General features: G+C 38.7%; 1 protein-coding gene across 1 annotated transcript in view; it reads right to left on the reverse strand.

Moving 5' to 3' along the window:
• The window catches only part of SLC10A7 (solute carrier family 10 member 7), a gene marked incomplete at its 5' end in the record, with an annotated part of 148,826 nt that overhangs the window by 32,803 nt on the left and 102,526 nt on the right, over positions 1-13,497 (reverse strand). The window contains one exon of the mRNA XM_082482651.1: positions 3,153-3,236. Within this exon, the coding sequence (XP_082338777.1) occupies positions 3,153-3,236 (84 nt within the window). The remainder of the gene's footprint in view (positions 1-3,152; positions 3,237-13,497) is intronic.

Below are 13,497 nucleotides of genomic sequence, written 5' to 3' on the forward strand. Positions count from 1 at the left end.
TCTCCCAGCCATCATTAAAAATTCTGACAAGTCAGCCAAGCAACCAGAACTCTGGATACACTTTGCCATAAAGCAAACAAAAAACCCCAAACAAAACAAATCTAAAAGCACCTTCTCATCTGCTTTGCTTATATCCCAGGGGCTGTTCAAACAGCCAGCTCTGCAGCCTGCTCAGGAAATGAGCATTTAGGCAACACAGGTTTTCCCAGAGGCGAGATTTTTTTTTTTTAAAGGAAAATAAAGCCCTTGGAGAATGCTTCCTTTAAGCAGCCTTCTCTGTTTTACCCTGATGTGGATCAAGCGTAAAGCCTCTGTTGATCACAGCTGAGTTAGGAAGGCTGAAGAGAAGCAGTCCTCCGAGCAGGCAGGTTCCAAGCTTGGTTGTTGTTTTTTTTTTTTCCAGTCAAGCTCTTTGCTACCAGGTAACCTTACCAGGCATTCTGCCACTGACTTTTCTGCTGAACAGTATGACTGTGCATGGTAAGGAATTGCCACTGTGGGCATGAAATGATAAATTAGAAGTAATTGCTGAAACCGTCATTCATGAATTGTGGGCTATTATCTCTTAATGCGTCTGGAATCCCAGAGTGAGCAACTTGTGATTCACAAAGCAATAGTACGTTGCTGCGCTGCGTGTCGTGCAACAGTTCAGTAACAAGTGAGTAGTGGTTTACAAACCAAATGCAAAACTTCCCATCTAGTTGGGAGCAGATCCGTGCCACCTCCGGATGAAGGGCAAGCAGACCTATCACTGTATTTTTTGGTGTCAGTCCTTTTCTTTCTTACTGTTTTTCCCTGATTACCGCACGTTATTTTTGGATATCCACCATCAAAAAATAGCTTCTGTTCCTATCTGGGCAGGTTGGTTTACCTTTGTACAGTTCTACCCAACCAAGAGAATCCATGTAAACTACCCTTGACATTTCTGATTTGTAGCTCTCCTTAGCACTTGCCTCTTCCACATCCTCTGAACAGATATAAAGTGCAATAACTTCAGAAACAAAGTCTTTATGCATATAGAAATTTGAGCTATTTCTGTTGATCATGCATTTCCAGAAACTGCTTCAAACACTTTTAAAAGAGAATAATCCTATTTCTTTATGAAGTGTATTTATAAAAAACAAAGTCTTAAATAAATTTGTGATTGAGTTACACAAGCTTTAAGATTCTCTTATTTCTTTTCTTTCAGTCTTCATCAGAACTCCAAAGTCACATCTGTTCTCATTACAACTCTGTTTTGAACTTCTGATCATTCAGAGCACTTATTTCATATGTTCACTGCTCAATTCATCTTACTTAGCATTACTGTTTGGTGAAGCAAAAAAAAAAAAACAAAAAAAAACCCAAGTCCGCCAGTTACCTCACGTAGCAATTTCTTGTAACGTCCTTCTGAAGTAACACGCCATTATAAGTATAGATGAAAGTCCTCTTGAAATTTTGCAATCACTTTGTCCAGCAATCTACCATCATATTCAGACTTACTACACTGCAGTACAGATTCCTGATACTCCATCACTATAGGTTCCTTTATTGCTAGATCTGCTGCCATGCTATTTGTTTCCTAGAAATTTCCAACTAATAGCTTCCAACTAATAGCTTCCAGCTGTTGGACCTTTCAGGACCAGAGGGTTCAAGCGCTTTTGCTGTTCCGCTTTTGGTGGAGACCTAATTTAATTTTGAGGAGATAAGAATGTGATACACAGGTAGGTTCATCAGCAACACTTTGTGGTCCTAATTAATAAGGAGGTTCTTAATCATTTAACTGAAAGCATGCGAACAATTCAATAGCCTTCAGGGACACAGAGGTTATGTCCGTTTTCCACATGGTATGGTTACATCCAGGTCACGCAGGTACTGATGCTGGTGGCTACTGTCATGCTTATCGTGGTCATCTTCTTATAAGACTTCAATGGGATTTCTTGACCATATAAGAAACAAACTTCAGCAGGACTTCAGTAAGTTACAGCATGTGCTAATTTTGAAATGTGCAATTATAGTTTGATACAAGACTGATTGACTGTTCGACATAGCACAGGCAATGACAGATATTCTTAACCTTGGCTAGGGTGCTCCTATATAGACTCCACTTCCATTTGCCTGCATTTCAACCACCTTTCTATTTCAAGGTCTGCTTTAGGCTGACAAAATTCAGAAAGTTCTATCTGAACCCAGAGTTAAACTGGATGCTAGAATCAGCAACGGAAAATCCCTTGGGAATGAACTGCAAATCCCACTGATACTCCCTTCGTGCATTCCGAATGCCTGAGAACAACGAATACTTACAAGTATGTAACAAATAGGCTTCGGGTGTTTTTGTTTTGGTGTCCAAGAATAGTGGAGACCTCTGACAACTTTTGGTCTTAATATAGCAATTTCCCATTGTGACATGGGAGAAAAACATTATTAATATTTGTGAAAAAACAGATACGACAGAGACAAATGTCACAGAAAATCTTATATTGCAATTAGTATCTTTACATTCAGTGAAAGATTTCAATCATATGCCATGAAAAATAAAGTCTTGTGTTTCATTATGAACAATGAATATAAAATGAAATATTGAACAGCTGCTCATTCCATGAATACCCTCCATCCAGTGTAACAAACGGTAGAGGAGTCATGCAGAAAGAAGTTTACAATTGTGCAATTAAAACCGTTATTGTAAAGCATAAGCAAAATGGTGAGCAACCTTAATTTTATTATTTCTTAACTTCTGACTGCTTAGCCCTTATATGTTTTCTCATGTAGAGAATTTTTTATTCCTGTAATTAGTAGTAGATACTATAGAGGGAGAACTTCCTTCATCATCCAGGCAAAGGGCATGTGACAAAAGGACTATATAGTATTCTCAAAGCTCATTTGTATGGGCCTGGAATTTCTCACAGTCTGGGCTGCCATTTTTCCCACTTTATGTTCACAAACTCCCTTCTCTATATGCAGTAGCGTATGTTTGTGGTAGTGAGGGACAGATGCTCAATCTCAACAAAGATCAATGTGGCTCCAGGGAGCACTGTAGCATCTTTTCTCTGATATTAGACTTCACTATCCTGAGGCTGTTCCTATGTGGCAGCTTACCGGGTTGCCAGTCTGTCTTTAAGATAGCTCTCTTTATCTTATTTTTTTAAATAAGAATGTATATTTAAAAGACATACCTGTCCAATAATAAGGGGGACTACAACAGTCATAAACAGCTGCGAGAATATAGATGTAAAAGGCACAGAGGAGGATGATCCAAGCTACAAAATAAAAATATACCATTAATATTGCTCTTTTTCTTAGTATCTGCAAATTCCATACACAGATATAACACATTAATATACATTTTAGTTTATACATAAAAACTTGGAAGCCTGTGCACAAACTTGGAAGTATGTGCCCACATGTTTAATTGTTAAATCACAATAAAACATTTGGTATTCCACAATAAGAAAACTAAAACAATCTCTGGTTGATTATTTTATGACCTAAGGTAACAGTTCCATCAGTATACATTTAATTGAAACCCTGCTACACATCTATGCAAAGTAAATCATATAAGCATTTCTAGGATGATAGTCTGAAAAGACAGGGAGTGAAACTTCCTAACTAAGCAGTTAGCTCAACTAGCCATACCACTTATATAAATATCAAGCAACAAAAATTGATGTTGTTATTTCAATAAATAAATTATTTAATAATAATAATAATTATTATAATGTGAAGACATTCACCTGTTTTATTTCAATGATGTTAAAGAAGAGAACTATTGAAAGTATATATCTATTCTTTCATTAAGACAACTAAACAGTGACAGGCTTAGTCTTCATGTAAGTGATCTCATAATTAAAACTGTAAATGCAAAAAGCATATTTTTTAAAGATGCAGCTAGAAAAGGTGAACCAATCACAGTCAGTGGGATTTTTGCAACCTACTTCAGAATGCTTAGGAAAATATTCACTATTTTTTTTACATACTGCTTGGACTTTTTTTTATGCTAGGTCACTGAAAAGTTTCATATAATGTAATTTAATATATCTTTAACAGCGATAGAATATGCATTAAGAAATATATAGTAAGATGACCAAAATAGCATTGTCAGAGCTTCCACGGACAACCATTTGCTTCATGATGAGGGTAAATGACATAACACTAAGGATTTCACAGATCCACGTTATTTTCTATTTTGCACTTCATTTTAAAGATCCTCAAAATGATGACAGAATTCAGAATCTTTTCAGCTTCATCTAAAGAATGCTGATTTCCTAAAACATTCTCACATGCATCATTCTCATAAATTACGCTCAGACTGCATTATACTTTTGACACATCTTCCTTTCAAAGCTACCTGCAGGCACGATAGACAAGGGGATCATACAATCCAGTCACTTCCTATAACTCTGCCTAGAAAAATCGACATATGGCCATAAAACTGGGTTTGGCATAAAACCAGATTCTTCAGAAATTCAAAGAACAGAAAAAACAGAAATTTCACATACTGACGTATTTTACTTTATTCAGAAACGTACAACTGCAACCTTTGCGGACAGAAAATAATCTGATGAGAAAATGCCAGTTATACCACATTTGCAGCGGTTTGCGTGTATGTGCACCGCTTTTTATAAATGCCACTTGTATACAATGCTTGGGAAAGCGGGAATACACCAGCAGAGCTGCCTGTATGCAAGCTGAGCTTTTGGTGCACGCAGGTGGCATCAGAACCGGGAAACGGCATGGAATGAACTTCTGACACTAGGAAATCATGGGACTGTGGGTGTTGCTTGGCCAGCTGAGAGTTTAAGAGAGTGGAACCAGACCAAATCTACTCTTTTTTTAAACATATTCCACCCTTTGCTTTCATACGGCCCTTTCTGAATATACCCTAGGTAGAGCGCCTTGGGCAGAAGGTATGGGATATGGCTGTTTCCTGCACGTTACCTTAACTGCCAACATCAGGTAAGACTCGGTCTGGCCATTTAATAAATTACAGCATCTCATCCCCATCACCTCCAATTTTAACAATGTGGGCACAGAAGATGGTTGGAGGCGACCTGAAGATGATGTCGTCACTGAGACTTTTGGTCTGCAAGTAGGGTGCGAGTGAGAGCACTGAGATTAAGGAGCCTAAATTTCCCATGGAGGCAAGATGGAGAAGTAAGAGCTTGCAGGGGAAGATTCAGATCACCCACACGAGTACATGAAGTCAGGAAGCGCAGCCACTCCATTCCCAAGGGACACAGGGCTCTCTGCATGATTCCTTGCAGAAAGTGGAGCAGAAAACTCCATCATACCACTCATGATCTCCTTGTTGTTTTAATTCTTGTAAGGAGCTTCTGAAATTTTAAAAGGTTCATAGTTTTTCAAACTGTATTTGGACTTATTTTTTTGCTATGTGCTGAGGAGCTAAAAGCATTACTTACTGTGTATTCAAGGAAGCTTTTTCAAGTGAAAGTGAAGATTTTTAAACTTTAAAATCTGCCTGGGTCACAGAGGAGTGAATCTAACCAAGAAGTCCGCGTGCCAGGACCCTCTGCATAGCTTCACAAACTATGGCACGTTGGCAGTGGCTCTTGTGCATTTTTATAAAAACACTGATTGGACTTCTCTCACTACTTGAAAGTTGTATGCTCAGTGGCTGCATAATCAGTTTCTAAGTCAGGAATGAAAAACTGTTCAACAATATAACTTCTGAAAAAGGCAGCTATTCAAACAGCAATAGTCTTGCCAGCTTTTTAAAATATTACTTCAAACATAGCGTATTCAAGCTGTTGTGGATTCTTAAGCACTTGGGATATAAGGATATGTTTTGGGTGTGGGGTTTGGATTTTGTTTGTTTGGGTTTTTTTTACATAACTAGAAAACGAATTACAGGTACTGTGCTGGGATGCTAAACCAATTTACTTAGGAAAAGTAAAATGACTTTATTCAAAGAAATGATCCTCTATATCAGGATATTAGGGTATGGTTCTTCGCCTTGTCAAACTTCACCTCACCCGTTCAGGCTCATTCTCACTGTCATCTGGACCACCAAAAGGCAGACATTTCAGGTAACCATTTCACCCTGACGACATTTTAAACAAAACAGAAATCAACATATCAGTCCAAAAATGTCCAAAATGAATAAGTAAATAAATATTATTCATTAAGCCTCCTTTTGCCCAGAGGAAGTGAGTTCTTCAACTACATCTGGATTATAAGGGGAAAACCACCTCTCCCTTCTTGTAGAAAAAGTTTTTCTGCTTCTAACATGACTCCTCTCCTGCATGATCCTATGACCACGCTATTTTTGATCCCGTTTCAGTTGTATAGTTAACCATAGTCTTCTGCCAGTCTCCAGCACCTTAGTTACTTTCTACAGAACAGCGTGGAGCTAGCTTTTTTTCTTGGGTCCTTAAGAAGTCCAGACACTCTGCTATACCACTCTTGGGCACAGAGGTTCGGAGCAGTGTGCCTGCTAGGCTCTGCCCCCTCTTTGCGCACTGCTATGATATTCGACTTCCCTGTCCCATGTATGGTACTGACAGTATTTCTTCAGACAGACTTCTGAACTTTGTTTCCCTTCTGCATATGACAATAACTTCAGTGGGCTGTTTTTTATCAGAATCTATCAGTTAGACAAGGACTATAAACACCTATATTACTGTAATCTTAAGTCTATTCCCAGAGAAAGACTCAGAAGATAAGAAAGGCTGAAGAAAAGGCAGGAACTTCTCAATCACACAGAAGAAGGAGACATTTTAACCCAGACTCTGGACATACAGTGGCTAACCACAAGGAATCACAAATGCTAAAGGAACCACAGCTAACGGGTGCATAACTTGACCGGGACTGCCTCAACATTGGTGATATGCAAACTCATGAGGCTGACAAACATGTCTCATGGACTCTCAGACGCTGCCTGGGTTCCAGACTTCCTTTGAACTTGGATATGTTCATCACATCCATTTTGACAGAGAAATGAGAACTGAGGAAGCAAAAAGTTTGATATAAAGTTAATCAAACCTTCCTATACGTTTACAAATGCAAATTTTGGTCAGGTTTTAGTTGAATCAAGCTAAATTCTGTGCTCCGTTTGCTGTCATGAAACAAATTTCTTTAAAAAAACACCGAGATGATCTGCATTGCACCAAAATTAGCATTACGCTAAAATGTCTGATCATATTTGGCTGCCCTCCTTGTTATAATAATCCCCATGCCTAAAAATGAACCTGTCTTCACAGGCAAACAAACAGAATTAATACTGTAAGAACCGGTGTAAAAACATTATAGAATCAAACTGCTGATTTATAGCTATAAAAAATAATCCAATTGGAATCTCTTATGGAAGATGAAACGCACCATTTAATGAAAAAGCATTACAAATTTTCATGCCAGCGTATTGTCTATGCTTATTTTAGAACACTTTTTAAACAGAAGTTTGATATTGTAAAGTGATCATTATACGCTATTCCGGATAGCAGCATTTCAGTTTCAGGTTTATTAATAAGCAGGGCCTGCTTAAATAGACTCACTCTTCAAAAAAAGACCCTGAAAATTTTTGCTTAGGGAAAGAAGATTTTTCACTTAAATAATCTGAGTGATTTCAGAAGGACAATTCAGATGAGCAGGAACTGCACCTTCTGCAAGTGTTTGCTGGATATGGCTGTAATGAAAGAGAATTCCAGGCAAACCTTTCCAAACAATTCTGTCACCGCGCAGTACTCCAAACCTGACTTGCAGCCTTCTTGCTAATTTAGTCCTAGACCTTTCTTCTCAAGAGACTGCCTGTTTTAAAGAACTCCTGGCAAATTATTTAGTGGGTTTCTTTATGAGTTTGTGGTAGAAACATAAGCTTATCCTTAATTGATAGGATATATTTAACTGGTTGTGGTAAAAACAAAGAGCAAAAACCAACCAAATGCATTGTTTTGCATAAGAACAAGACAATTCCCCTTCCCAGCCTAGACTGCCTGCACAAGCCAGATGCTCCATTCTCATCTTTCTGGCCAACCAGGCCGGTATCACCATGGTGTTCCCACATCTCCAACTGCCACTGACTCAGAAGAAACACACCTCCTACCAGTCACACCGAACTATAATCCAGTCCCACATATTGAGTCCACTTTGGAGGCAGCTGTCCTTTGGGGCCTTACTCTTCCAGTGTTCTCCTGTAATTAACATGTTTCCTCAGGTTGTGTCTTTGTGCTCTTCGTATACCATCAGCCAGCTTCAGCCTCGCTGTTTGCTGAGCACAGAGGAGGAAGCGAGGCAGGGGCGAAAACAGGACAGAACTGAGGGGGGGTGTCACTGGCTGTTCTCTCCTGTGAGAAGTTAAATTTAAGCTTTTAATTTCCACCTTCACGTCATGCTACTCTGATACCCATTTTTTTTTAATTTTGTATTCAGTGCTGTATCGTCACTGCTTCTGGTTACTCTCATCCAGGCCAGATTCAGCTGCCTTAGAGTCCTGTCTAGACCACCCTGCATGCTAATCCCTTTATGTCCTGTTGTGGATGACAGCCCCATTACAGAGAGGACATGGAAGGTGATGCACTTTTAGAAAACATGTGGATGGAATCCAGCTCAGTAATACAGGACAGCGAACAAGAGTGACCAGCTGAACTAAGCCCTGCCTTGCTTTGGACTCTTTCTGGAACGCCTACCCTGACCTAGTCATTGGGGTATGCCACGCAACAGCAGAACAGTATGCCCGTCACCCTCAGTAACCCAGGTACTTGGCAAATGGAAATGCTTTGCAGTGAATACACTGCAATGGGCAGTAACCGTAAGCTGAGGCTCTGGAAGTAGGAAACATCCATGCTTCTCCACAGGGACGGCGCTTATGGGTTCCACAGTGCCCAGCTTTAGATTTCAGGTAGGTCGAAAGAGATGAAACCATCATTCCCTACACAACATTTCACAGCAGTCGAAACAGAGCTAGCAGGTCACTAGGATGTCCTTCCTACTCCACTACTTTAAAGGTACTCACATGCAGAGTGTTCAGACTTCTCAGGAAGCAAGGCAGAGAAGCTGTGTAAAAGACGCCAGCTCCCAGCGACTCACCAAGAGGCACTGGTACTGAAATTGTCCACTTCTAATGGGTGCTAACAGCAGGAGAGAGAAGCTTATCACTGAGAAGGGAGCTTCTATAGTAAGAGAAGAAAGAGGGTTTGTCATTCAAAGCAAATAGGTTTCAGTTTCCTAGCACTGGCAGAATCCAAGGTGTCAGAAAAAAAAATATTTAAATTTTTAAATAAAGCTTTTAATCCTGCCTATCAAATACTGCAAGTCGCCTCTTACCTCAGAGAAAGGGGCTAAAGGTATGACAGAGATCACGTTCAATGGTTTGGCAGCCGTATATTTTAACAAATAGATCTTTCATTGTCATTCTTAAAAATTAAAGGCAGACATAAGTCTCTAGTTCTGCTAAAGAAAAGAGATGTTCTGGCCTTACAGGATATTTTGCAAATTGTTGCATATTCTATATGCTTCTGTGGCCACAGGAAGTGACTTTGCACAAATATAAAAAAACCTACCTGTCTATATATACCCTCCCATTTTCTTAAAAAAAAAAAAAAAAAAAAAAAAAAAAATCAAAGTTTCATAATCAGAAGTGGGGGGGGGGGGAAGAAAAAAGCTGACAATCTGTCAAGTCCCCCCCACCCTTGGCTTGGACAAGGAGACTGTATATTTTGGGGTTCCCTTGTTAAAGTGATCATAGATGCCTAATCCTGTTCTGGGTTCCCTATGGCACATTAAATACCAAGCCAATGCAAACACCATACCTGTTGATTTTAAAGCCTTTTATAGAGCTCTAAAAATAACCATAGGTATTCTCAATCTGAAATATACCAGAGCTACTCTTCCACTTTACCATGGTAAAATGATCTTGAGGGTTAATGTAAAGAAATGAGATCAAGTGTACAACCCAAAGGCACCTAAATGGTAGTTAGATAATTAATACCCTTGGAGAGCTGAGACTTAAGGACTAGTATCCACAAATTGCACTGCAAACAAGGGGGGGACCAACTGGAAAGAAATAGATTAGCAAACACAGGATAATTAAGAACCATTAATATTACGTATCCGTGAAAAAGGCAGTTGTGACATACCAGAAGAAATAAATTGATCAACATAGGGGATACTTGGGACATTGCACAAGGCCTGGATAAACCCTTGTGAAGAACATTGTGCTGCTGTGCACAATTCTTATTTCCTGGGCTGAAGAAGGAACTAAAATTGGAACAGGTGCACAAGACATCTCAGAATAAGGCATTTGTTTGTTGGTTTTTTTGTTGTTTGTATTTATGTGTTAAAGATTAGAAATGCTTGGCTTGTTTAGCCTATCTGACTGAAGACTGGGAAAGAGGATAGGATTGTACTTTATGTCTGAGCCAGGGTGATAAATTTCAGAGAAGTGCTATTCGGGTGTCTGATAACGCTGGCAACAAAGACAAATGGGTAAAACACTTGGTTCACAAATACTTACTGGAAATTAGGTTTCTGCTCATCAAGACACAAGTTTATAGTATTGCAAGGATGGAGGGAGAGCAAAAATCCTTACTTTTAAGTTGGATCGTGTTCAGTTTTGAGGTGAATTGCAGAGCATGGAGAAGAGGTGGACTGGGCGAGTCAGGACAGGATCCTCCTGGTATCCTGATTCTATGATGTGTGGTTGTGTACTTAAAAGGCTCCCCTAGCATCGTACAGATGAAAATTTCAAGAGCAAAACCAAGTATAACAGAAAGTCCTCCTCAGAAACATTACATATTTTAGAGTCTTCTACCTAGGCAAATTTACAATATTTTGTGTGCATATGCATGTCAGGAAGAGGGAGGGCCCCTGTTCTCTGACTGTTATTTGTATGCAAGTTATATAACAAAGCCATAAAAGGTAAATTTGAAAAAAGGAATAAAACGATCAAGCAAATACTTCATGGCAGTCATCAAAAAGTTCTGATAATTGTAAAGGTTTTGGATCAGATCAGAGAATTTTGTCTTCCCAATGATTAAAGAGAAAGGGAACAGTGAGGTAAATAACCAGGTAGAATTAATAATGCACTTTAAATCTTCCACATGAATAAGTTGATCTGTTAACAGCTAATGCACTACGCTGCTTCCCCCACCACCACTGTAATCAGCCTTTTGTCACATACTAGTGAAATCCATTAGCTGCAACTTCCTTATCAACTTCCAATGCTTTCCAGCTACTAAAATATTTGCATATTTAACGATTCCTTTGACTGGTATCAACTCTCATTTACCAAGTGCTTGAGAGGAAAAACGAGACACAGTGTGTAGAAATCCTGTTTTAAAAAAATATGTAATGACAGCTCCTTCTAATAAAAAGATTTATCTGAAATACAGGGGGTTGGAGAAGACTTGGCAAAAATTTGAGAAGTATCAGCAACTTCTAAAACAATGTTTTAATTTAAGGATTGTGAATATAGGAGAAAGCTTTTAACTTCAGTATTTCAATCAGCTTCTAGTTTCATTCAATGTCCTTATTCACCAGTCGTTTTATTTTATTTTGTTTTTCTCTGTGATACTTGCACAGAATTTCCTTCACTTGTCTACTCCTATTTTTTTCAGCAGCACTACTTGCTAATACTTATGGCATCACCACCACAATGCCACCGTAAAAATACGTACTATAAAATTCAGAAATTTGAGAGGGTACCAGAAAAGAAAACATCACTGAATAAATCAAGAAAAGGAGCAAGCTGATAAAGCCTTGGAAAGATTCCGTTTTGACACAAATGTCATGGTAATCTTCTTTGGTAAAACAGCAAACATGGGAGCAATGCATGACAGTTACATGGAGGTTTTTGCCAAGTGTCGTTTTAAAAATACACATGAATTTTGCATTGGCTCTTTAACATTCCACGTTAACTGGTTTGCAGGCATGCTTCTGAAGAATGTAAAGTACATAAAAATGTAAAATACTTACTTATCTCTAACATTTTCTTTGATGGCTTTCAATAATAATAAAAAAAACCCAACAACATGGATTCACACACCTTGACTTTTGTTACTTCGATAGTTAACCGGCTGTGCTTCCAACAACTGAAGAGACACATCCATCAGGCATGGAGTCTCAACAGTAAGGGTAATACCAAGAAGGTGGCAGAGCCGGGATACTGTGCCATAAAAATGGGAGCATCACATTTGGCTCCAACAGGCGTGCAGACAACCGACTTCTTGACTTTTGATACCAAATACAATCAATGAAATCATAAGCTTGTGTAGCTTGGTAAAATTGCCGGTCCATGTGCTCAACTGACTTTAAGGACAGAGAGGGCAACTCTATCCAAATGCAGCTGGAAAGGAGCAGAGCTACGTTCACACGAGAAAGGTCACTCTGCATCATCCTCTTACATGGCAGTACAACAGCTACGCTCACTCTACTTCCAGGGCAAATCCAAGAGACATGACCTTGCTGAGGCATCTGGCTGGCCTCCACCCTGTGCAATACAAAGGCATATGAAATCCCTCAATGAAAATAAATCTGCATTCACACCTATTCCTGTTTTTCACGACTGAAGTTACAATCTAAGGATATATAAGCAAGTTGATACAGCTACAACTAGTGCAGAGTGCAGTGCTCCTGAAGTTCTGTCTTTCAAATGAGATATCATAAAAAGGAGCTGACATCTTGAGGTTATTAAAGAGATCACAGCACTATTATCTTCACAGTATGATGACACCTTTTGTTTAACTGTCTTTTGGTAATGTAAATGTGCCCAAATGCAGCATACTTAAGAATTCAAATTATAAACCGTTATTACAAATCATAAAATGTTATTACAACTACTAAAGGAAATAACTAAACTGAACAGAGAGAACAAGTCATATGATAAGTAAAGACAGACAGTCACACCCAAGTGACTAACTTCCTTGGGCATTACTTAACCTATTCGTAGTTGTCCCTTATTGATAGCAATATATTTCTTTCCAAAAGCAAAATTTAGTTTACACTTCAGTTTCTAGTTGGTGTGGGTTTTTTCCCCAAATGCCTTTGAGAAAATAAAACTTATTTCTCTGCTTTAAAAAATTTCATGATCAGTCTGTTACCTCTGGCTTCAGCTAAGTATATGACCTGACAAGAGGAAGACAGACAATATCCTTCTCTGAATGCTCCTAATCATCATTAATGAAACACTGCAGAATGTTGCAAAGAAATGTGAACAGCATAACCCCGTGTTAACTTGAAACTGATGTATCTTACAACACTTTGTTTCAACACTCCCACTCACCACATATATGAACTCTAATCAATTATATATAGTTTATGGGACATTTTCCATTTACAACATCTTTGCTGGGAATATAACATATTAACTGTTAATAATAAGGGTTAACATGAAGATGATGATATTGCAGACTAACGCACCTGGAAGCCAGACTCAATAGCTTCTTATTAGGTAAAATGTTAATCAGAGGTATCCGTGGTGAAGACACGGCTATTCTTTTAAGTCCAGCTAGGCATCCTCACAAGGATACAGTCCGGTAATCATGTACATAGTATTTAAGGTTTCATTAG

Source organism: Vanellus vanellus (assembly GCF_965231255.1).
Source record: "Vanellus vanellus genome assembly, chromosome: 4".
Taxonomy (NCBI): Eukaryota; Metazoa; Chordata; class Aves; order Charadriiformes; family Charadriidae; genus Vanellus; species Vanellus vanellus.